Source organism: Rana temporaria, chromosome 2, assembly GCF_905171775.1.
Source record: "Rana temporaria chromosome 2, aRanTem1.1, whole genome shotgun sequence".
Taxonomy (NCBI): Eukaryota; Metazoa; Chordata; class Amphibia; order Anura; family Ranidae; genus Rana; species Rana temporaria.
The window spans coordinates 298,730,954-298,756,961 of record NC_053490.1 but is presented as its reverse complement, the minus strand read 5'-3'; the positions used below and the strand labels follow the sequence as shown (position 1 = coordinate 298,756,961).

The 26,008-nt window shown below is 43.4% G+C and overlaps 2 protein-coding genes across 5 annotated transcripts in view; one reads left to right on the top strand and one right to left on the bottom strand.

The window, feature by feature from the left end:
• The window catches only part of MECR (mitochondrial trans-2-enoyl-CoA reductase), a 49,192-nt gene extending 42,927 nt beyond the window's left edge, over window positions 1–6,265 (top strand). Inside the window, exons 9-10 of one of the 3 annotated variants that reach the window (XM_040337279.1) lie at window positions 1,960–2,032; window positions 5,918–6,265. In XM_040337279.1, the coding sequence (XP_040193213.1) occupies window positions 1,960–2,032; window positions 5,918–6,084 (240 nt within the window). In that variant the 3' untranslated portion in view covers window positions 6,085–6,265. Of the gene's footprint in view, window positions 1–1,959; window positions 2,033–5,906 lie in introns of all 3 variants that reach the window. The other 2 variants (XM_040337278.1, XM_040337280.1) reach the window with 2 other exon arrangements.
• Window positions 6,266–12,592: 6,327 nt separating this feature from the next.
• LOC120926942 (transmembrane protein 244-like) overlaps window positions 12,593–26,008 on the bottom strand; it is a 28,122-nt gene continuing 14,706 nt past the window's right edge. For both annotated transcript variants that reach the window (XM_040337277.1, XM_040337275.1), the window contains one exon: window positions 12,593–13,407. In XM_040337277.1, coding sequence (XP_040193211.1) covers window positions 13,316–13,407 — 92 coding nt within the window. In that variant the 3' untranslated portion in view covers window positions 12,593–13,315. The remainder of the gene's footprint in view (window positions 13,408–26,008) is intronic.

Below are 26,008 nucleotides of genomic sequence, written 5' to 3'. Positions count from 1 at the left end.
AAGACTGTGTGGAAGAATGGGCCAAAATCCCACCTGAGCAATGCATGCGACTAGTTTCTCCATACAGGAGGTGCCTTGAAGCTCTGTACTGGCAATGGATTTTCTATGACGTATTACATTTCTGTTAGCGTGTGCTAATACTTTTTTTTTTTTTTTTTTTTTTTTTGTGTGTCATTCCATTTTATTACACAACTTAACTTAATTTCTGAGCTTATTTTTTTGTATGTATGGATTGCATGGGTTGTTACAGACATGTGGCAAAAAAATTAATGTCAATAGCACCTGTAGAAATATATTTACCTAGTGCTGATTGTGTTCTAGCTGTCAAAGACTGATGTTGGTCTCTTTTCTAATGATTGGGAGGTGGCAGGACTGGGTTCTGATCACGTGACAGCCAGTCAGTGGTCATGTGATTGGCCAGACCCATTCCTGCTAGGAATGGGTGGTAAGGGGTTAATATATACCCCACACTCATTGGTGACCAGTGGCACTTTAAAACACCACCACCTTTTATAAAGAAACATTCCCAATGTCCTATGTTGTCAGTGGTACTTTAACCACTTAACAACCGCCGCATGTACATATATATGTCCACAGAATGGCACGTACAGGCAGATGGGCGGAACCCCCCACCCCATGCGGCGGTCGGTAATTGTCTGGGAGCGATCCGGGATGAGGGGTCGGTTATTAGTTTTTAGCCGCCCCCCCCATGATTGCTCCCCGGAGCTGAAGAACTGGGAGAGCCGTGCTTCACTGTGGCGGCTGCATCGAATGTGTTATCCCTTTTTATAGGGAGACACAATCGATGACGTCCGACCTACAGCCACACCTCCTACAGTTGTAAACACACACTAGGTGAAACATAACTCCTTCAGCGCCCCCTGTGGTTAACTCCCAAACTGCAACTGTCATTTTCACAATAAACAATGCAATTTAAATGCATTTTTTGCTGTGAAAATGACAATGGTCCCAAAAATGTGTCAAAATTGTCCGAAGTGTCCGCCAAAATGTCGCAGTCATGAAAAAAATCGCCGCCATTAGTAGTAAAAAATAAATAAATTAATAAATGCAATAAAACTATCCCCTATTTTGTAAACGCTATAAATTTTGCGCAAACCAACCGATAAACACTTATTGCGATTTTTTTTTTTTTTTTCTCCAAAAATATGTATAAGAATACGTATCGGCCTAAACTGAGGAAAACATTTTTTTTATATATATATTTTTGGGGGATATTTATTATAGAAAAAAGTAAAAAATATTGCATTTTTTTCAAAACTGTCGCTCTATTTTTGTTTATAGCGCAAAAAATAAAAAACGCAGAGGTGATCAAATACCACCAAAAGAAAGCTCCATTTGTGGGGAAAAAAAGGACGTACATTTTGTTTGGGAGCCACGTCGCACGACCGCGCAATTGTCTGTTAAAGCGACGCAGTGCCGAATCACAAAACCTAGCCTGGTCTTTTAGCTGCATTTTGGTCCGGGGCTTAAGTGGTTAAGACACCCACTTTCACCTTTTTAATCTGCCATTCCTCCTTCCTGCTGTTTTTACAAACATTCGGTCCTTGCACGATAGAAGGGGAGCTTCCTTGTAAATTAGTTGAATGATTCACAGCAATCACAAGGTACAAAGCCACCTTGACTCTATATGTCATGTCTGTATACTGAGCTTTCCAATGACAAATCGGATCACGCCCAATCATGGGTGCACTGTATGTTTTCTAAAGCACTGTTTTTATAAGCAGCATTTCAGTAATACACATGCACTCCATGACATTTTGTACAATGTGGAAGTATGAAGGTGGTTAATGTGGCCTAATCTGTTAAACACCTTTTTTTTTTTTTTTTTTTTTTTTTTTTTTTTTTTTATATATATATATATATATATATATAATTAATGCAACTCAAAGGGGACTACTAAATCACTGACAACTGTAATTTACTTTTTATCTGTTTCAGAGTGCTCTAATATTTAAAAATATCAGGCTACGTGGTTTTTGGATAACTCAATGGAAAAGAGACCGACAACACAGTGAGTACCTAAAATGTCTTGGCACCTTTTTGTTTTTATGGTTATTAGACTCATTGCTGCCAGTCATTTTTTTTTTAATTTCTTAATCACGGGACACAAGTTCATGGTCAGAACCCATTCACACTGGGGCAGTGGGGGGCGTTGGCAGTAAAGCACCGATATTGTTGTTCGGCCACTAGCGGGGTGCTTTTAACCCCCGCTAGTGGCCAAAAATAGGTTAAAAATTATTTCAGTGGGCAGGGGTGCTTTAGAAGCAGCGTATTCACCATTCCTACAGAGCCTCAAAAGATGCGGCTAGCAGCACACCGCTCTAGTGTGAAAGCACTCAGGCTTTCACACTGAAGTGAATGAAGCCGCTCTTTCAGGGAGCTTTGCAGGCGCTATTTTTTAGCATTATAGCGGCTCAGTGTGAAAGAGGTCTTAAGATTGCTTGGGTTATGCTGCCACCTTCAGCTGAATAGACACTGGCCAAAGGTAGAAATTTCCACCAAGGCATAACAAGTTCACCTAAGCCTTGGTTGTAGCTGGGACTGTCTGGGTCTTTAGGTCCCTCCTAATGGTGTCCCTCTATGGTGGGATTAAATCTGACGGCTGTAATAGGTGTGTTTGCCAAGCCCTTAAAAGTCTGGCGAAGAGTATGTTTTGTTCCAGAGAATCGGGCACAGTACGTCAGCCAATTGGCAGCTCTAAGGAAGCTTTCACAAGGGCATTATTTACTTATTACATGTACTTGCATAGTGATGTCAGTTTACGCAGCGCTTTACATATATATTGTACAGTCACATCGGTCCCTGTCCTCAAGGAGCTTACAATCTAAGGTCCCCTAACTCACATTCATAAATACACTGGCCAATTTAGACATGATTCATCTAATTGACCTATTGGCATGTTTTTGGAGTGTGGGAGGAAACCACGCAGACACAGGGAGAACATGGGGGATCAGTTCATTCTAACCTATGCCTTTTCTTCTCTTTTAAAGAAAAAAGAAACCCTTTCTCATCTGCTTTGCATTTTTGAGATAAAAAGCATGCAGGTGATTCTCGTCCTACAAAACTGGTCTGGAAGGACGTGGTACTTGGACCTCATCGGGCCCTTGACTAGAGGTCGACTGATATATCGCCCAATATTTGTCCATTTTGGAGAAATCAGCATCGGCCGATTATCCAAATTAGGACGATATTGAACACTGGCCACTCTCTGTTGGCAGAGCAGCGCTGTGGTGTGTGAAACTGTATGGAGAGAGGAACTGTCAAAATTGAGGTTGGATGTTGGGGTGGGCGGGACCCAGCTATCCAACACCAGCCAGTGGGATCTGGGCGGGCCGTTGCGTGTATGTGGCCCTGCCCCTTTCTTAAACGGCCCAATCATTGGCTGGATAGCTGCTCTGACATCAAGCTGAACCCGCCCACCTCCGACATGCTGAAATCTTTCCCCCTCTCCCCCATCACTTCTACAAGGTGTGATTCTGAGTTGTCAGCCTTGTTCTTGTGAAGCACAAAAGAGTTATTTACAGGTTCAAGTTGTTTTAAGGCCCAGGCCTCTTTTCTTCACTAGGTGATTTCTTCCATGCCGCTTTAACCAAGACATTGCTCTTTAAAATATCTCTCAGCTACAGCTCCCTTAGACAGTCTGACGCCTGTTTGTTATTAAAGCCTGGTACACACTATTCGTTACCAGATGGACAGTCAGACCTCTGTTTTTATGCTAGTTTTTTTTGTAAGGTTCTTCAGGCTGCTCTGTGGGCAGTTGAGCCCCCTCTGTTCAACAGTTGGTTCTATTGAGCATGCTAGCCTTCGTTTGCTGTGTTGCTTTTTAGATGTGACTATGTACCTGAACACTTTATTTTTATTAAAAAACAAGATTTTTTACTTGCTGTGAAATCCTTTTTTTTTTATGGACTAAATTAACTTAAGATTTTTACCCTCTTCATGACCAGATCACTTTTTACAATTTTAGCACTGCGTCGCTTTAACTGACAATTACGTAGTCATGCAATGCTGTACCAAAACGAAATTGGTGTCCATTTTTTCCCACAAATGGAGCTTTCTTTTGGTGGTATTGATCACCTCTGCGTTTTTTATTTTTTGCGCTATAAACCAAAAAAGAGCAACAATTTTTTATTTATTTTTTTATTTATTTTTTTTTAATTTTTTTTTTAAAACAATATTTTTAGCTTTTTGCTATAAAATCCCAATAAAAAAACAAAGATTTTCTTCATCAGTTTGGGCCAATATATAGTCTACATATTTTTGGTAAAATAAATCGCAATAAGCGTGTATTGATTGGTTTGCGCAAAAGTTATAGCGTCTATAAACTTTGGGAAAGATTTATGGCATTATTTTTTTTTTTTTTTATTACTAGTAATGGTGGTGATCTGCGACTTTTAGCGGTATAGCGACCGACAGATCGGACACTTTTGACACATTTTTGGGAACATTGACAAGTATACAACGATCAGTGCTACAAATGTGCACTGTTACTGTGTAAATGTCACCGGTAGGGAAGGGGTTAACACTAGGGGGTGATCAGGGGATTAAATGTTTGTTACCAAGATGTGTCCTAACTGTATGGAGATGGGACTGACTGGAGAAGGAGACATATCGTTGTTCATACTTGGTGGGAACAAATGATATGTCACCTCTTTGCTGACAGAACAGGGATTTGTGTGTTTAGGCGCGCATCGGGTCCCCCGCTGTGCAGCGGGCATGTGCGTCCTGTGGTGGCTCTTAAAGAGGAAGACGTACCTGTATGGGGTTTCGCCCAGCGGTGCCATTATGCTGCAGTGTATATACATGTGAGGCAGTAGGGTAGCGGTTAAGGGATACAGACCCTTTTCATCTGTTTTCTTATTTTCCACGCCTATTGCTGCAAAACTGAGGCATGCTGGGAGAGAGGGGATGGTAATACTGCTATCTTTACAGATCATTTGCCAGTATCTAGTTTCCCAAATGTAGCAGCATAACCCAATGTACTAGATTACTTCTGTGTCCAGTAAAAAATTAATTTAAAAAAATCCGGGAAACCCAGGGCTAGTGGCACTGTGGTCTTAAAACCTGAAAGGTGAAGTTCCGGTGTCCAACAGCAGTCTGCGTCTGATGCCAGTTGTTGGGAAGAGTATTTGGCCCTTCCTCCTAGCTTACTGCTGTGCCTCAGCATTTTGCCCTTTGTGCCAAACAGCCTGCACTTGTTCTTCCTGTCTTGTTCCTTTTTGGGTACAAAACAGCAAGGGATAGGGTAGCAGGATCAGGACAGGAGCAACAAGATCAGTATGTTTGGGGCACAGGGTAAATGCTGAGGCACTGCGGAAAGTTAGAGGGGCTAAATACCTTCCCAATAAATAGTATCAGGTGCGGACTGATTCGTGGAACCTTCTGGCTGCTGTACCCAGATCCTTCAGGCAAGCGTGTTTTTGCTTTCGTATGTATGCAGTGTGGGGGCTTTTAAATATATTTAGGCATTCTTTAGTGCAGGTGTGACATTAGGGGACCCCCAATGTCACCTTTTTTAAAGAGGACCTGTTAAAGCTGGTCAAACAGACTGCGCCTAATCGGTTTCTAACCCCTGGGCAGAGCAGTCAGGGCTTGTCGCCTCTGAGCCCGAAAACACAGTGCTGAGCACTCCCAGGTTCATATTACCCATGGGAGATCAGCGGTCTGATGTTTGCTGATCTTCTGTGACCCTCCATCCTGACACCCACCTGGGCAGCCAGGAGGGTCAGGTGATCCCAAGATATATATTAAAGGTGGGGAGGAGATGTTGTCAGGTGTGTATTATGAGTAGGGGAGGGGGGGGGGGTGAGACTGGGGGATTGGTTACTGTACATGTTGAAGTTTTGTCTTTCATTTTGCATGACCTTTTTTTCTTTTGTACCCTGGTCTTCAGTAGATCGTGAGGAAATCACCAAGATGGTCCGTGACCTCTGTGATTTGATCCGCAGAGGAAGGCTTGTTCCTCCCCCTTGCTTCCACTGGCCATTAGAAGAATTCCTCCAGGCCTTACGGGCTGCCCAGACTCCTTTTCTATCTCGGAAACAGATCCTGACTATGCAGTGAGGCACTGAATTAATTTACTTTAAAGTATAGCTAAAGGCAAAACTTTTTCAAAAAAAAAAAGGGGGGGGGATTAGAGTGCTTGTTAGTTTGTATTGCTGTCTGTGATTCACCCTCTCTATTTGTCCTCTTTACCATCATCAGTGAAAGTAAAAAATCCCAAATTTTGAGTTCTCCCAAGAACAGAAACAGAGGGTAAATATTATAATGGGGACACTAGTTCTGGTGACCTGTGGGTTCCTAAGAAATTCCCTTAATTTGCAGGGATTTTCTCTCACTTCCTGCTTTGCTATTGGACAGGAAGTTATGGGAAATATCTGCAATAAGACACAGGTGGCAAAGAAAAAAGTTTTGCCTATAGTTTTACTTTAGGTTGTATGTCTTTAATTCTAATTACCAGAGCGTAAAATGTATATTTATAGATGTACTTTATAGGTATATATTTTTATGCTAGCAAGCACAGATGTCTTAAGTTTGAAATATTTATTCTAAAATGTGAAATGTGATTACATTATAAATACTGTTTTGATGTATTTTTAATTGTATGTATATATTGCTTCGTAGAGCCTTCAAGATATATTGTCTCAATAAACTGACATTTTTGTTGTTTGTTTCAAATAGATACTTTTTGTTTTTTCTGTAGTCTGTCTATTGAAATTCCATGTGCATTTTTCCTTTTTATGGTCCTATATTTCGTTATCTTTTGAGTTTTAGCTCAATGTGTTTCCTTCACCCCACTCCAGTGATCTGTGCTGCCATAGATCAGTAACAGCCACAACCCAATCACCAGCATCCTCACTTGTAGAGAGGGGCATGTTTGATTAAGTTGGTTAAGTAATTAAATAACAACTAGAGTTTATCCTTGCTGCCCAGTGAGTTTAACTACTGTAACAGAAAATTTGAAGACAGACTATGAAAATAGATTTCTGGTTCAGTGGCCAAGGAATTAAATCTGTGACTTCAGTTGGGGTAAATCTCTTCGGCCCCGGAAGGTTTTATCCCTTCATGACCAGGCCATTTTTTGCTAAGTGGCACTGCGTTATTTTAAGTGACAATTGCATGGTCGTGCTACACTGTAGCAAAATGTATGTCCTTTGTCCCCCCCCCCCCCCCACACAAATGGCTTTCTTTTGGTGGTCTTTGATCAATTTTGGTAAAAAAAAATCTCAATAAGCATATTTGATTGGTTTGCACAAATGTTATAGCACAAAAACATAAGAGCTCCATCTTCCCCTCTGACAGAACAGCAATCTGCCTTGTTTACATAGGCAGACCGCCATTCTGCCTCTCTCGGGAACTATTGCGGGGTGCAAGCGAACGCGTGCACGCCCCAGACCCAGAACTAGAAATTACGTACAGGTACGTGATTTCACCCAGAAGGGCCGCCCTGCCGCAGTAGATCTGTGTGGGGCGGTCCAGAAGAGGTTAAACTATTCTTAATGGTTCTTATTTTCCTCCATTTCGGGGTATACCCTTAGACACCCTATGCTTGCCTTCTCTCTGTATTTAAAAGCTGGAAAATGCTGGGTAGCATCATACTATCATATATTTTGCCACACGGTATATGACCTGTTTCACCTATGCAGTCACTTTCTGTCTCTATGGACACTGTCATCAATTTTTTTGGAGATGTTTGTTTGCACTTTGACCTACATTGTACATGATGGCTTATGACTTTTAACAGGTGTGAATGTCATTGTGTCTGTTATGGTGCATACCCTTTTAAAATAAAGAATTATGGGGGGGAAAAAAAAGCAATTTTTAGTGGCACTACTGGTTTTAGACTAAATTGGGGTTGCATATGCTAAAATTAAGCTAAAAAACGTAGTAAAATAACACCTTTGTTTACAGCAGATTAAAAACGCATACATCATCTAAAGTTGGTACTTTTAGATGAAAAGGAAGTTAAGTGGTTTCCAAAACATGGACTTCAGCAATTGCCAGCATTGTACAGAGGCAGACTTGGGGGCACATTTGGGTACAGAGGAAAGAGAAAGTGTGCTACAGTGCAGTTTATGCTTAGAATCTTATCCTACTTGCTGTACAGACTGCTTACAAAAATCATAGCCCTTGCACCCACAAGATGCCCCATAATTACTGTGTCACCAAAGGAAATCGGGCACACACAAACATCCAAGACAAAAAGATAATTTTTAAAATTTAAATCTCAAACTCTACTGTTATATTTATTGCCCAGTGTTGATGGTCAATATAAAGTGTTCTCGGCATTGGTTGCCAGTGGGAAGAAAAATCAACCGTGGTCATTTGGAGGAAAAATTGCCAGGTTTCGGTTGGTGGTTATTAAGAGAAAACATGTCCTGGTTTTGGTGGTCCATGGAAGAAAAATAGCAAAGGCACTGCTGTTGGTGGAAGGAAATATGAGCATAAAGGGTCAGAAGTGTTGTCAGTGGAAGGACAAATGCCCAAGTGTCATTGGTGTGGTGGGAAACGCATCAGTCGTTGGGGGGGAGATACTCAGGTGTTGGTGGTCATTGGAAGACAAAATGCCCCATGATTGGTATTCTGTGGCAGAAAAAAAAAGGCCCGGTGTTGATGGTTAGTGGAAGGAAAAATGCCCAAGATGTCAGTGGGAAGGAGGGTCCAATCATTGATGTCAGTAGGAGAATACAAAATCGAACGTCTCTTCTGTTCATGGACTGACACAGCAACAAGCTTGACAAAGTGGGTATTGGCCTTCAGTCAGGAGTGACTAGGCAGAAACTTGTAGAAAGTGTTAATAACCTCAAACACAGTACAGTACTGCCCAAGGGGCTGTCCCTCTGGGTGTAACCCCTCCCTGCATCTCACAGCTCAGTTTTTGTTTCTGCCTAGCAAAGGACATGGCTCCCTTCAGGGCCCATAGGCCTGGAGGTTTATTTCTATTTTTTATTTCTATTTTTTTGTTCCTGTGATCTGCGATCAACTGCTGACTGGGTGACAGGCTGGATCACAGTTTCGGCCAGCGAGCGTGTGCCGACCTTAGCTACGCACTGGGTCGTCCACGACATGCCCGTCGGTCTACGGGTGTTCGGTGAGCTACAAGGTCCGGGGCACGCATATGACCGGTCTAGACACAGTGCGCCGGGCCGACAGTCACCTCCGTAACCGCGCAGAAGATGGTCTGTCTGGGATGCTTCCAGCATAATCCACGCAGGAAGGGTAAGTGGTAATCCCCTGCTTCGGCAGAAGGACATAGCTGGACATTCCCAGGGAGGTTGAGTAGGGGGTTCCATCCTTCCTTTTCCTCCCTCACTTCCCTCATCCCTGGGCTCTGTGAGCTAGGCTGGGGTTCACCTGGGGGGGTGGGCTCCATCTGTGGTGGGAACTGCGCTGTACGTCCGCTACTGGGGTGCTAGTGGGCTGCCATTAAGTGTGTCAGTTTTTTCTTACCTGTGTGTTTCTCCCTTCATGCTGTCGGGGCCATTTTGGCGGCACCCGGCGCTTGTTTGGCCTCTATCTGCAGCTCGGTGGCCATTTTTCTTGTGGTCTGCGCCAGTTTACAGTACGGCAGCTTGGCGCCCATTTTGTGGAGGCCCTGTTTCTGATGTATCTGAGGATGTGGACCGAGATTGGCCGGACAGTGAGGATGACTCCGGGTCAGTACGCGAAAAGGCTCTGGTAGGTCTCATCAACGCAGTGCGAAATACTCTAAAGATAGGAGTCTGCAGAAACAACAGAGGCGTCGGTCCCTTTCAGGTTCCGTACGCCGACCCGCACTGCTAAGGTGTTTCCTTGTGTGTCTTATCTAGACAAACTACTATACTAGGAGTGGAACAAACCACAGAAGGTTTTTTTCCAGTCCCTAAAAGTTTGGCGGTGTTACCCTTTTAAGGAGAGTTTCCTGGAAAACACGATAAATGACGTCACACGTCCAGCCCCGCCCCCCTACTGTTAGAAACACATATGAGGTCACACTTAACCCCTTCCGCGCCCCCTAGTGGTTAACTCCCAAACTGCAATTGTCATTTTCACAGTAAACAATGCATTTTTATAGCATTTTTTGCTGTGAAAATGACAATGGTCCCAAAACTGTTTCAAAATTGTCCGATGTGTCTGCCATAATGTTGTGGTCATGAAAAAAATTGCTGATCGCCGCCATTAGTAGTAAAAAAAATATATATTAATAAAAATGTAATAAAACTATCTCCTATTTTGTAAACGCTATAACTTTTGCGCAAACCAGACAATAAACGCTTATTGCGATTTTTATTTTTTTTTACCAAAAATAGGTAGAAGAATGCTTATTGGCCTAAACTGAGGGGAAAAAATGTTTTTTCTTTTAATCTTTTATGGGGATATTTATTATAGCAAAAAGTAAAAAATATAGATTTTTTTTTTTTTTCAAAATTGTCGCTATATTTTTGTTTATAGCGCAAAAAATAAAAACCGCAGAGGTGATCAAATGCCACCAAAAGAAAGCTATTTGTGGGGAAAAAATATTTTTTTTTTGGGAGCCACATCGCACGACCGCGCAATTGTCAGTTAAAGCGATGCAGTGCCGAATCGCAAAAATAAATCCTGCATAAAGGTCCGGGTCTTAAGTGGTTAAGGGCGACAGACTTTTTGGAGCATCTCTGGATCATATTATTAAAGATGCCACAGGAGGTAAGAGTACCCTGCTCCCACAATCCAAAAAGGGTAAGGAGCCACGCCGTAGGCAAGGGCCCTCCTTCACCACGCACAATCAGTTTTTTTCGTCTGCCCAGCGCAGCAGGTAAACTATCTCAGGCCGATAAAGCACCTGCTGAGGGACAGGAGCGTCCCTGGTTTCGCAAGCCTGCGAACAAATCTACATCCGCATGAAGGTCTTCCCCAAACCCCCCCCCCGCCCATCTCTTGGGTGGGGGGACGTCTTCGCGAATTTGCGACCCGGTGTAGCCCCCAAAGAAGGCTACACCTGTTAAGGCACACTCTACCAGATCTGTTAGATGACTAATGCGGAAAAGTCCATGAAACACTGTTTCTCAGCTTAACAAGGCTGCCCACCTGGGTTTCAGTTAATTTTTTTATTTTAGTGTTGGTACTTTAATAGAAAACAAGATATACATTTCATTAAATCAATACATTATTTTTTTTTTACTAAAATGTATCCAAAAAAACATTAAATTAAATTGGCAATATCCATTACAAAGAATATCCTACATACTTAACCATATTTGCATAACACTTTAAAGATGTATGTGTATTTTGTGCGTGTACTTGAGAGAGGAGCCGGACTGCAGGAGTTGGGAGTAGGCTGGCCTCCCCCAGAGGCAATCTGCCACCTTTCTCCATGCCCCGGGTGGCAATGGTGGGTGTGTGAGGGGGTCCTCCCACACAGCCCGCCCTACCTGCTCCGCTTTGAAGCCCAACGGGGCAGAGGGACTCCCTATAAGAGAGTGAGAGGATCTAGCCCGCTCAACCAGCCCCGTTAGTCCTTCACCTCTCTTTTTAGAGACCGCGTGGTCAAAGTGAAAATGGCCCACGAGCCTTGGGCCGTGTCCAGTTCCAGTGAATCAAGTCCGCGTCCTGGGGACAATTTTTGACTGTAATCTGAATTGGATACCCCAAGTCAATCAATGTATCCGCAATGCACTGTATTACATCAGGTGTTTGAGAAAGGTCAAAAATTTGTTTTCTCAGTACCACCGGAAAGTCTTGGTTCAATCTCTCGTCAACTCCCGGATTGACTTCAACAATATTGTGTATTTGGGTATGCCTCTAAAGTGGCTGAGGAAAATCCAGCTCGTCCAGAACCAGGCCGCTAGACTAATCTCCGGCTTAAATAGGCGGGAGCATATTACCCCTACCCTGCGATCACTGCACTGGCTCACTGGTAGATCGCATTGAGTTTAAGGCCTTGCCTATCGCGCTTATCATGGGACGGGCCCACAATACCTGAACTCCTTGATAACGCGATACACCCCTGCACGAGGACTTAGATCACTTACAGCTGGTCTCGTCACTTGTCCATCTGCTCGCCTGCTTACCTTCGGGGGTAGACGCTTTTCTGTGAGAGCAACGGCCCTATGGAATAGCCTCCCTGTTTCTACCTGGTCTCTCCCCTCCATTATGGCCTTTCGTAAAGGGATAAAAACTTGTTTTTTTGAGGGAAAAGCAGGCTGAGTCACGTTAGTTTTCATTGTTGTTCCTTGGTAGTTTGCTTTTTTGTGCTCTCCTTTTTTCTTTTCCTTCTATTTTCTTTTCCTGACTTGATTTATCTATTTACAGGTATGTCTTCTGCGCTTAGACGCTTCCCTGACGGGTCAGTATTTGGCGCATTACAAATCCATTAAATCAATCAATCAATCAATCAAAGTGCGTGCATGTTAACCCAATTTGGAGTGCGTGTAAGTGTGGTGGTTTTTGTGGGAGGGGGGTGGGCATACTAAGCGCAGGCTTACCTCGCATAGCACACCCACCGGGAGCCGGGCTGAGACCACCAAACTCAATTCACATGTAGCTGAGACCGGGATCCGAACCTCTAGCTGCAGAGGTGAATGGCTTGTCAGCGCAGTGCCAATCGCGTTGAGCCACCGCAGCTCCCATCCATACTTTTTAAGTAGTTTACTGTCCTTTAGACTTTCGGGGGGGCTGGACTGTGACCGGTTGTCAGTGGAAGGTATAGTTACTATAAAGCTGGATAAAGGCAAGCAAGGACCACACAACTATTCATAAACTTACCAGAACAGTACATGTGCAGTCTCGTACAAAAAGCGTCGATGTGTACAGCGGCAGTGCAGGCAACATCCTGTCTGCAACCGGATATAATGAGTTGGGCTTAGTGCTCCAGAATTCAGAAAAAGCCTTGTATTTTTGTCAATGGATACAAGGCTTCCTCTGATTGGCCAAGGTTAAGGCATGCAGATGACATCACAGCAGTGCTTGGTGTATTATTGTAGTAATGCTACTACAGTCTATTACAGCACACTCAGTGGCCACATTGTTCTGGAATGGAAGTAGTTTGTTTGGGCCAGCTTTGTCCAGAAAGTTTATAAAGTGACATTAAACATTCTACATCAAGTTTCCTATCCGAGTAGCTGCTGTAACCATTCCCAGAATTGTAAAATTGTCAGGTGGCCGTTTTCAGTCATCAGTGTTTGGAACCAAGGGAGTTCATTACGTTATCTGTAATGCATTTTTACTTCTCTAGCATCCCAGATTAACTATAAATTAGATCTTGCGTGTGGCGTGAGTTACTGGCTGTTTTTTTTTTTTTTTATATGCTTGCAAGCTTTGTATAAGCAAAAATGTATCATAGAGTTGTTCTTTGTCTTTGATATGACTTTCTGTAGGTAAAGTACGCAAGGGTTTGACCAGATGCGATCATGAGAGCCAATCCACAGCCTGTGAAAACAGGAAAAAGTTAAACAATGCTACAAAATTGCAGAATATTTGATATGCAGATTTTTTCTAAAGGACACACTTATATCTTTAAAATGTAACATTTCTACATAAAACCTTTTATTTGTTACAGGTTTGTATATTTCATAGCGGACTCGTTACTGTCAGTAGGATATGCTTTTTGGTCATTACACACTTGCTTAGAATGTGTATGGCACGGAAACTGAGAAGAGCAGACACAAGGTATAACAGTTTACAGAGCCTTGAAAAAGTATTCACACCCCTTGAAAAATTCCACATTTTGTTATGTTACAACCAAAAACGGAATTGTATTTTATTGGGATTTTATGTGACGGACCAATACAAAGTGGAACATAATTGTGAAGTGGAAGAAAAATAAATGTTCAATTTTTTTTTTTTTTTTACAGATAAATCTTTGAAAAGTGTGGCATGCATTTGTATTCAGCCCCCTTTACTTTGGTATCCCTAACTAAAATCTAGTGGAACCAATTGCCTTCAGGAGTCATCTAATTAGTATGTGTCACCTAGATACGTGTCATTTAATCTCAGTATTGATACAGCTGCTCTGTGAAGCTCTCAGAGGTTTGTTAGAGAACCTTCGTGAACAAACAGCATCACGAAGGCCAAGGAAATGCCAGACATGCTAGAAGTAAAGTTGTGGAGAAGTTTAAAGCAGGGTTAGGTTATAAAAAAAAATATCCCACGCTCTCACAGAGCACTGTTCAATCCATCATCCAAAAATGGAAAGAGTACAGTACAACTGCAAACCTACCAAGACATAGCCGTCCACCTAAACTGACAGTCTCTTGTTCAAAATGCTTCCTTAGCATAGGGTGGTTATATTGGTCAATCCTGGTGTGTTAAGGGGGATTGAGTTTGAAGAACTGTCTGGACACAGCAGGATTGACCAATCCTATGCTAAGGAAGCATTTTGAACAAGAGACTATATAATGTTTAACATTAATTAGGATTTCTTGGGGACTGTTTATTGTTATTTTGTCATTATCATCATTTATCAGTTTGCTGCTGGGGTGGATCATAGGGATGAATCCCCTTTTCAGACCATTGCATCAGACTATAGCAGATTGTGAACACTAGGTTCAGTTGAATCTTAGCATTCATATAGCGCTGTTAATGTTTCTATGAGACATACTTTTGCATTTTATACTTTTATAATAGCTGCTTTTCTGCGTTTTATACTCGTACAGCTTTCACTTAGCTTACCAGATCCATTGAGCGCTAGGATCAGTCTTGTCCTAGGACATTTTCTGATATTACCTACGTTCACAACTGTCGCCTCCGAAGCGGGCTTCTGATGCCGCGTACACATCATCACTTTATGTGATGAAAAAAAACGAAGTTTTTAAAAACGTCACTTTAAATGACCGTGTGTGGGGGAAAACGTTGTTTTATGTCTTCTGAAAAACGACCAAAAAAAATTGAAGCATGCTTTAATTTTATGTGTCGTTTTTCAAAACGTCGTTTTTTACTTCACAGAAATTGACTGTGTGTAGCAAAAAACGTCATTTAAAACGACGTTTTTACACCCGCGCATGCCCAGAAGCTAGTTATGAAGCGAGCTTCAATGGAAAAACGTGGTGAACGTAACCTCGCTTTGCTAGAACAGTGTGAAAAAACGATGGTGTGTAGGCAACTTCATGTTTGAAAATTGAAGTTTCAAAAACGTCGTTTTTTACTTCACAGAAAATGACGTTTTTTTTCATCACATAAAGTGATGGTGTGTATGCGGCATGAGGCTCTGGCAAAGCTGGACAGATTCCGCCATGAAGAACGTGACATGGCAGAGGAAGATGGCATCGCTCCCACTCTGGGGGTGGAGGAACCACCTACGGGGGAAACTGCCAGAATCCTAGAAGCATTTCATTATGCCAGACAACCCTCACCTCCAAGATAGAGGAAGTAAAGATCGTCGTATACCTCATTCCACAGGATATCCATAAGCTGAGGGAGAGCGTGACTGAGATGGAGCACAGGATCGGACACCTGGAAGACGAAATCCCGCCGCTGCAGGTAACCACCAAACAGCTACAGTATCAACTCAATCCTGTCCTAAGCAAGCAGGACGACATGGAGAACAGGCTCCAATTTGTGAGTCTGCCTGAGAAGGCCAAAGGCTCAGACCCTCCCACATCGTGACACAGCTGGTCCTGCACCCACCTAACCCTTCTGTGAATGTCAACCTTACTTTCCCTTGAGAATGAGTCCCCCCTGCACTGTCCCCCCTGCACTAAACCCTGCAGACTGCAAAGCGGTCACTCTCTCATGAACTGTGAGTTAGATTTCTTTTTTCTTTCCCTCCTGTGCCTACTTTGATATACCCAGACCAGCTCTGGAGTTGCCTGTCCCCCTTGCCCCCGCTCCCCCTCAATAGGATCAACCTCTCGATGCCCTATTTTTAATTTTTATTTCTATTTTTACTTTCATCCTCTTATTGACCCCCACTCACTCTCGTACTATTGTCTGTACCCCCTTGAACTGTTGGACGTTTTTCTACCTCGCGCCGTTGTGCACCTTTCAGTTATTGATCATCCCCCCCCCCAGAGACCAGTGAGGATACACCTGGACATATGATACTTTTTTTTTCTTCTTCTTTTTTGTTCTGGCTGCATTGCTGACTTTTCACGATATGTTTCCCTGGCCAGCTGCTGCCTCCACGGTTGTGGCTGGCTGCTATTTGTTCACTCTCCCAAGCTGGTCCAGTGTAGGCAAAGTTTATGTGTTGCGTGTATTGGTATATCTATGCTTGACTCACCTCGTATTTCAACTAACTCACTTCCATTGGTTGCTATATATTCATGGTCAATTGCCCTTTTTCCTGGCTCTCTGTGTGACCAGTGCTTGTACACTGCTGAGCCTGGCAGTCTGCTCACACATGTATGTGTATGTTCTGTTTTCACTGAAATGCATATTGTCCTGTACTGTGTCTGAGATGTTTACATATGTTACTGGAGAGTGCTCCCTGCTGGTCTGACTGCGAACTTCTATACCCCAACAATGTTATGGTCTCTCTTAAATTAGTCACATGGAATGTGCATGGGCTGAGAGCCAAACCTAAACCTGTGGCATTACTTTCCCACCTCAAGTCTATGCGCATGGACGTCTCTATCCTCGTGGAAACTCATCACAGGGCAGATGCAAATTTTGCTAAAAAAGCCCTGGGTTAGTTGGTTATACCAAGCCCCTTATACCTCTAGCTCTCCTGGTGTTGCTATCTTAATTGCTAAGTCAGTACAATTTCAGCTCCACCTTCTGCAGGGCTGGTACCTGTTCCTCCACGCCGCCATTGGTGGCCTGGAGGTTCTCCTTATGGCATTCTATATACCACCGCGTTTCAATTTTTCGTCCTATCCAGGCTACACATGACAACACTGGATCCAGGGTAGGGGGTTAGCCTGGACGCCACCAAGGCATTTCATTCTGTGGAATGGAGCTTTTTGTTGGAGTGCCTGCGCAGGTTCCCCATATTCATCAAGTGGCTCCAACTCCTCTACCAGGATCCCACTTCCCAAATCCAAGTCAACGATAAGATATTGGATTCCTTCTCTCTGTCCCTGGGTACCCCGCAGGGCTGTCCCATATCCCCTCTACTGTATGCATTAGCTGTGTTTAAATTATTTTTATTCTTTTTCACATAAAAAACTTTGACTAACTTTTCAAAAACATTTTTAAAATCAAAAACCATTATAAAATTCACATAAATACATTCATACATAAAACATGTACAATAACACAAAAACACATGTCTGGGTAAATAGTTGGGTCCATCCTCTAAATCATGCACCTAAAATAGGTCTCTTCATACCGTGGCACCTTCTCTTTTATCCTCACGAAGAGAGATCGATAAACGCCTCTTGGAGACACAGAGACCAGAGCAACCCCCCCAGCCCCCCCCCCCAAAAAAACGGGGGGGTTTTGTGCATTGTTTACCCCTCTTAGCATGCATCCCATCTCTATCTCAGTGCCCTTACTTTTAGAGAAGGGAAATGGGTGATCCTTCATCTCCTCAACCACCCTTATATCCCTTCATATAATGTTAATAATAATACAAAAAAAACACCTCCCCAAAAAGTGAACAGAGGGGATGAGAGAGAGGGGGGCATATCCGGAGACACATTTATGTATATCCACACACGACCCCCCCCCCTAATACTCATCCCATTGCCATATATATATATGTTTTTATATATCTCCTGCCCTCAAGCCAAGAGAAAAAAAAAGGAGAGGGGGGGGGGGGGTTGGGGCCAGTGGGTAGGGTGCTTGATATTCATCCATTTTCCCCATATACCCTGAAATCCTGTCTCCGCGTCTTCTTGAAGGCCTATCAGTTCCTCCATTACCCTTGTTTTATCTACCTCTCTAAACCATTCCTTTATTCTTGGCTGTTCCTTCACTCTCCAATATTTTGGGATTAATGCCTTTGCTGCATTTAACAAAAATGGGGTAAGAGCCCCTCTCTATTTTTTTTCTCGGTTCTTCTATTGCATGGAATAAACATTTCCAAGGGTCTAGTTCTATCTCCTTCCCTTCTATCTGTTCCATCAGATCTAGTACTTCCACCCAATATGTTTGAATCAAGCTACATTGCCACCATATATGGCCATGGTTTCCTTATTCCCTGCATTCCCTCCAGCACAAGGGTGTTGCATCATGGCTTATTTTATGCATTTTAGTGGGGACGTAGTACCATTTGGTCAATAATTTATAGTTCATTTCTTTTATCCTTGTATCCTTTGAGGTAGAATGTACATAACCCTCTTCTTCAACATCTCTGGAACTGCTTGATTTAATTCTATCTCCCATTTTTCTAAAGGATGCATTAAAGCGGGGGTTCACCCTAAAAACCAATTTTTAACATTAGAGTCAGCATACTAAGGACATTTACTTTCGGCAGGTAATTTTTTTTTTTCTCCGTACATACCTTGATATTCTGATTTTGTCTAGGGCTTCCGCGTTCTGATGACTCCAGGACTGGGCGTTCCTATCCCTGCCTCAGGGTTCCGATGACTGCGTGACTAGGCATTCCTATCCTTCGGTTCGATGATTGTCGGCTTGTGAAACAGGTCCCCTGTCGCACAACGCACGTCACCAGATTTCCGGAAATGGCCGAGCTGCGAGTCGGCATTATACAGTGCCTGCGCCCGCCGTGTAGAGGTGACTGCGCAGGCGCCGTATAGTGCCGACTCGCAGCTTGGCTATTTCTGGAAATCTGGTGACACGCGTTGTGCGATAGGGGACCTGTTTCACAAGCCGTCAATCATCGAACCGAAGGATAGGAACGCCCAGTCCTGCAGTCATCGGAACCCGGAAGCCCTGGACAAAATCAGAATATTAAGGTATGTATGGAGGGAAAAAAAATGACCTGCCGAAAGTAAATGTCCTTAGTATGCTGGCTCTGCTAGATGTAATGTTAAAAAACATTTTTTGGGGTGAACCCCCCCTTTAACCCATCGTCCATGGAGGTTATCAGCAACCTATATATCTTAGAGATCATCCCTTTTTTACTTATCCCCCCTGGTCTATTAATCTCTCCCATGAATTTAACCTTTCAACACAGTGAAGTGGTTTTGGAAGAGATTCAACAAAATGTTGGAGCTGCATGTATCTCCAACCATCCCACGGAGCTGTTCCATATTTCTCACGCAGTTCTTCTAATAAGCATAATCTATTCCCCTTTAAAACATATTTTAATCTCAATCTGTCCTAATGGGTCCACTTTAGATATAGTTTATTTTTTCCTGGTAGGAAATAATTATTTCCTGTCAGGGACATCAGTGGGCTACTGTATTGTCCTTTCATATCTTTAATTACTTTATCCCATATTCTTAGTGTTTCTATTGTAATTGGGGCCAATACCTTAGGGAGGTCTCTGTATTTTTTGGGAATCCAAATAATCTGGCATAGGGCCGTTTTGCTCATATTATCTTCTAACGATACCCATTTCTTATATGATGCATTATGGACCCAATCTATACCTCTCTTTATTGCTGCTGCTTCATAATATTTCTGAAAATCTGGAAGGAGCACCCCCCGTTGTCTCTAGATCTACTCATTACCTTATAGGAGATACGGCTTCCTTTCCCATTCCAGATACATTTTTGTATTAAGGTTCTCATAGTTCTAAAATATGCCCCTGGGATACAGATTGGCAGGCTCTGGAAGATATACAAAGCTTTCGGGAGTGTCATCATTTTAATTACATTTATTCTTCCCAGCCATGACAATCTGTATGCTTGATATCCCTTCAGATCTTGTTTAATTTTATTCAAAAGAGGAATATAGTTGTCTTGGTATAAATCTGTTGTTGTTGTTGCTGACAGAGAGACTCCTAAGTAGTTCAGTCCCCTTTCTCTCCATATAAAGGGAAAAAGAGCTCTTAGTTCTCTTTTCTCCTTTAGGGGGGTGCCTATATTTAAAGCGGGGGTTCACCCGTACATAACAATTTTTTCCCTTAGCTTCATGCTCATTTTGTCTAGGGGAATCGGCTAGTTGTTTTAAAATATGAGCTGTACTTACCGTTTACGAGATGCATCTTCTCCGCCGCTTCCGGGTATGGGCTGCGGGACTGGGCGTTCCTATTTTGATTGACAGTCTTCCGAGAGGCTTCCAACGGTCGCATCCATCGCGTCACAATTTTCCGAAAGAAGCCGAACGTCGGTGCGCAGGCGCAGTATAGAGCCGCACCGACGTTCGGCTTCTTTCGGCTACTAGTGACGCGATGGATGCGACCGTCGGAAGCCTCTCGGAAGACTGTCAATCAAGAAGGAACGCCCGCTCCCGAAGACCCATACCCGGAAGCGACGGAGAAGATGCATCTCGAAAACGGTAAGTACGGCTCATATTTTAAAACAACTAGCCGATTCCCCTAGACAAAATGAGCATCCATCTAAGGGGAAAAGAGAAAAAAAAAACATCATTGGGTGAACTCCCGCTTTAATATCTCTGTTCTTTCCATATTTATTTTAAAATTCTAAACCCTTCCATATTCGCCCATTTCTTCTATAATCTTAGGGAGTGATTGCCTAGGATTTGCTATAAATAACATAATATCATCTGCATACGCAGATATCTTATGTTCTTGCCCTAGCACCTCAATACCATTTATTTCTCGGTTCATTCTTATAGAGGCTAAGAGAGGTTCCAAAGATGGCACAAACAGTAAGGGGGAGAGTGGACATCCCTAACGTGTCCCGTTATATAGCCTAAATGCCTCCGACAGAGTTCCATTAACCTGGATTTGAGCCGTGGAATAAGAGTATAGGGCCTCTATCCATCTCAACATTCGTGATCCCAGGCCAAATTTGTGTAATGTCTGCAACATATATTCCCAGTTGACTCTGTCAAAGGCCTTTTCGGCATCTACTGTTATAAAAAGGGCATGTTTCTTTCCCTTTTTTGCTTTGTGTATTAATAAGATTGTCCTTAGTATGTTATCCCTTGTTTCCCTTCCGGGAACAAAGCCTGCCTGGTCCTTCTCTATACAATCTGGCATATTTAGTTTCATTCTTTCGGCCAAGATCCTTGCATAGATTTTTATATCCTCATTAATCAAGGAGATTGGCCTAAAGCTGGAGCATAGTGTTGGGTCCTTGCCCTCCTTCGGTAAGATTGTTATATGAGCCCCCAGGGCTTCCTTACGTATCTTCATTCCTTCCCCGATGGAGTTCATATAACAATAGAAATGGGGTGTCAATATTGCAAGAATTTTTTTATAATAAAGAGATGTATACCTGTCTGGTCCTGGGCTTTTACCACTCTTACTATTTTTAATTGCCTGCTGAATCTCTTCCTTAGTGATCTCACAGTCTAATTTATTTTAATCTTCTTTTGATATAGCTGATAGATCCTGTTTTGTAGTATCCGTGGGTCCTCACATATTGGCAACAGACGTCATATGCTGTTTTATCACTGCAAGATATGGCAGCTTGCAATGGCCATTACTAAGGCCCCTGCCCTCCACACCCACACACCTCTGTGGGACAACCCCCAGCTGCCTGAACTGCTGAATATTCCTGATTACAACCTATGGGTTGCCAGGGGTGTCATATTCTTGTCACAGTTTATTGCTAACGGCACAGTCAAATAGTTTCAAGCCCTCAAAGAGGACTTTGGCCAACCTAATGATTTTTTGTAGGTTTTTGTCTGGATTTTTGAGAGATGTAGTAGAAAGAACGCTGCATCGTCTGGGATGACGTAAATTTCTTTGTTATGCAGCGAATAGGGATGAGCCGAACATACCCGCATTTGGTTAGCACCAGAACTTTCGAACGGACCGATCGTTCGCGCGAACATTTAGAACCCCATTGAAGTCTATGGGACTTGAACGTTCGAATTCAAAAGTGCTCATTTTAAAGCCCAATTTTCAAGTTATTGTTGAAAAACGTCTTTGAGAACCCGGGTCTTGCCCCAGGGAACATGTATCAATGGAAAAAAAAGTTTTAAAAACTGTATTTTTTTCTTGAGCAGCGATTTTAATGATGCTTAAAGTGAAAAAAAATTAAAATCCTTTAAATATCATACCTGCTGGGTGTCTATAGTAGTGGCACATGTTTAGAAATGTCCCTGCACAACATGAGATTACTCTCAGAAAAAAAGTAATTTAATACTGCTTGCGGCTTTAATGTAATGTTTGGTCCCTGCAATATGGATAAAAATCATTGAAAAGAATAGCATGAGTTTCCCCGCCACCACTCCCCCCAGGTCATTACAAGACCTAGTGCCGATCCTGACCTCCCTGGGGCCCTAAGCAAAATGACATGGCACATTAAAAATGAGAAGCGGGGGGCACTGATGACAGTGTCATGTCACATTAAAGAAAGTTGAGAAGGGGGGGGAGGGGGTGTTCTTCTGCTGTCGGAAATGACTCAGCCAGCGAGTTTAGAAGCGGGGTGAGGGGACGAAAATGACTTCTCACCAGGCCTCTAGTAATTTGGGGGGCCCTTCGCAGCTTTGCGGGGCCCTAAGCGGCTTGCATACTGAGCCTATAGGGAGGATCGGCCCTGACAAGACCCTTTGGCCCTATTTACTTTGATAATGTAATTGGAGCTCAGCAAAGCACCACATGCAAATAATTGCATCCAAAATTGTTATTATACGCCCCTGTTAAACAGGGGCAGAAAAATTGGGCCTTAGGCACAACACAACACTGCAACCCCTCACAGATACTGTCATTGGAGCGCAGCAAAGAGCCACATGCAAAGTATTGCATCAGAAATTGTTATTAGACCCCCCCCCCTGTTAAACAGGCGCAGAATAATTGGGCCTTAGGCACTGGTGGCGGAGCCTAGAAAAAAAAAATTCTCACTAGCTATCAGCAAGATCAGTGAGGAGGAAAAGGATATTCAGTCAGCAGCATAACAGGACAGTCAATCAGCATCAGCATAGGCAGTCTCCAAGGGATCTGTCATTTAAAAAAAAAATATTCAGTTACATCAGCATCAGGTGCTTGGTAGCTGGTGTTGATCCAAGCCTGATTCATTTTTATGAAGGTCAGTCGATCAACGGAGTCGGTGGAGAGGCGCACCCTGTGATCGGTCACAAAGCCTCCACCAGCACTGAATGTGCGTTCTGAAAGAACGCTGGATGCAGGGCAAGCCAGTAGCTCAGTTGTGTACTGTGCAAGCTCTGGCCAGTGATCCATCCTCAAGACCCAGTGAGCCAGAGGATTTTCGGTGGGGAAGGTGTCCAAGTCTGATCTTGCCCCTAGGTATTGACACACCATGTAAACCAAACGCTGGCGATGGTTGCTGGAACCGGTCATACCTTGGGGCTGCGGACTAAAAAATTGTCTGAACGCATCGGTCAGACGGCCACCTTCTCCACCGCTCCTTCTGTGACTCACCGAAGCCTCAGCAACACGTCCAGGAACAGGATTTGGTAATCACCCAGGTTCTGGGAACGCGTTGCACAGACCCTTCTGCAAGGCCTCCCGATGATGTTTCATCTTCTGCTCCCTCTGCGACGGCAAGATAAGCTCCGCAACCTTACTCTTGTAACGTGGATCAAGGAGAGTTGCCAGCTAGTAATGATCCCTCTCCTTGATACCATGAACACAAGGATCCTTACGCAGGCTTTTGCAGGATCAGGGAGGCCATGCAGCGTAGGTTTGCTGAGGCATTGGGGGCACAGTCCTCTGGGTCACTGAGGACGACAGGATCCGCAGCCACCTCATCCCAGCCACGTAAAAGTCCACTGGTTCCTTGGGAATGTAAGTGATCCCTTGAAGACTGCTGATGCTGAGTGCTAGGCTCCACCTCCATGCTGCTGATACAATCATCCTCCTCCTCCATCTCGTCCTCCTTGTCCTCTTCCTGTGTGCTAGGCGGGCATGCAGGACCACTGTCTGGATAAAGGGGGCCTTAAGAGGTAAGGAAGTCCTCCTCTTCCTCCCTCTGTTCTGCCTCAAGGGCCCTGTCCATTATTCCACGTAGCGTGTGCTCCAACAGGTGAATAAGAGGGACAGTCTCACTGATGCATGAACTGTCACTGCTCACCATCCTCGTGGCCTCCTCAAATGGTGACAGGACAGTGCATGCATCCCTGATCAAGGCCCACTGGTGTGGAAGGCAATGTCCATGCCTCACTGGACAGGGCGATCAATGATGGCGTGGCGTCCCATCATTGGTTGTAATGATGGGATCTCGCCCTTTGTTAGTGTTCAAAAAAATGTATATTTAAAAAAAAAAAAGTAAACAAAAAATGGTAAAAACAAAATTTGATCAGGTTTACTACCAATGATGTGTCTCTCACATCATGACAATCAAAGGCTTAAAACAAGCTCATGGCTGGAATAGAAAGCCCTACAGCTGGGACACCTTTTTAATTAATAACTCTCTAAGATGTTAATTCCATTTGCTTCAGAGAGATTTTCTCTCTTTGCCTGTGGCATCTCCAGGACAAGAAATGCAGGCAGCAAAAAAGTTAGCTAAGAGTTAAAACTCCTTTTAATTTCTAAAGCCAAAACGTTTTTTACATTTTGGATATAGTTACGTTTAAATTGGCAGAGATGGATGAGATTTTTTTTTTTTAACCTAAGTTGGATGAGATATTTAAGGTATATATATTCCCTACAGAAGGATCAAAGTGTTGTGTCCCTTACTCTCAGCCCCATCCAAGTTTTCATGTAAGGACCACTCTGAAAAAACAAAGTCTTGTTTAAGAGGGCTTTGTTCTGTCTCCGCTTTGGGAGAAGGAGAATAACAATGGAATGGATTACTTCACAGCCATGAATGTGTTCTTGATATTAAACTGAAAGGCTGATGTCAAGTTTTCAAGCAAAGATGAGCCGGCTTCCGCAGACATTCGTAGCTTCAACAACTAAGTGAAAAGGGCGATCTACTGTATTGTTGCATATTCAATAGACTTTATAATCTGTTTTATGTTTGGTCTCAGGGACAGTCTCCTTTGTATCCTGCAACATTAAGCGTACAGCTAACTATTATGTTATTTGGATATAATATTAAACAGAATATGGGGCATGACCTGAAACTAGAAGGAAAAATGTTCCAGAGTGACAATACAAAGTATTATTTTTGCAAAAGAGCAGGGAATGCTTGCAACATACTTCCAGCTGACAATGCAAGTCAATCAACAGTAAGTGAATTTAAAGTCAAAAAGTTTTTTTTACCTTAAAGCAAACTTCAGGGCTGTCTTTAAGGCAGGGCAAAGGGGGAGCTGCCCTGGGCCCCATCATTATTGTGGGGCCCAAAGCAGCTGCCTCATACTTGCCAACTATCCTAGTTTAAATTACCTTGTGCCTTGAAGTTTTAGTCCCATGCTGTGTGCCTATATCTCAGTGTTAAGTTCTGTTACTAGTGCTGCCCAGCTCTGCCCTATTATTGTGTATAGATGACTCACCTGAAGACCCTGGGCCAGATTCACAAAGAGATACGACGGTGTATCTACAGATACACCATCGTATCTCTGATTTTTACTGGTCCTATCTATGCGCCTGATTCATAGAATCAGTTACGCATAGATAGGGCTGAGATCCGACAGTGTTACACTGTCGGATCTTTTTTTGGATTTAAAAGTGGCGCCGGGGGCGTTCCCGCTGATTTACACTGAATAATATGTAAATCAGCGAGATACGCGAAATTCACTAACGTACGCGGACCCGACGCTGTGTTCTTACGTCGTTTCCGTAGCGCGGTACCCGTCGTATACTTACCCTTGCTAAAAGCAGGGGTAAGTATTGTTAAGTATGGCCGTCGTTCCCGCGTCGATTTGTATTTTTTTTACGTAGTTTCCGTAAGTCGTTCTCGAATACGGAACTACGTAGTTTGCGTACGCATCGAAACCACTGACGTCCTAGCGACGTCAGTGGGAGCAATGCACGCCGGGAAATTCCCCGGACGGCGCATGCGTATTTAAATCGGCGCGGGAGCGCGCCTGATTTAAATAGTACACTCCCCCAGCCGCGGAATTAGAATTCCGCTGGGGGAGTTAGGATCCGCCGTCGCAAGTTTGGAGGTAAGTGTGTTGTGAATTTGACACTTTCCTCACAAACTTGCGAGGGCGGATCTTAAAACACATAGGTTACACGGATCTAAAGATCCGCTAACCT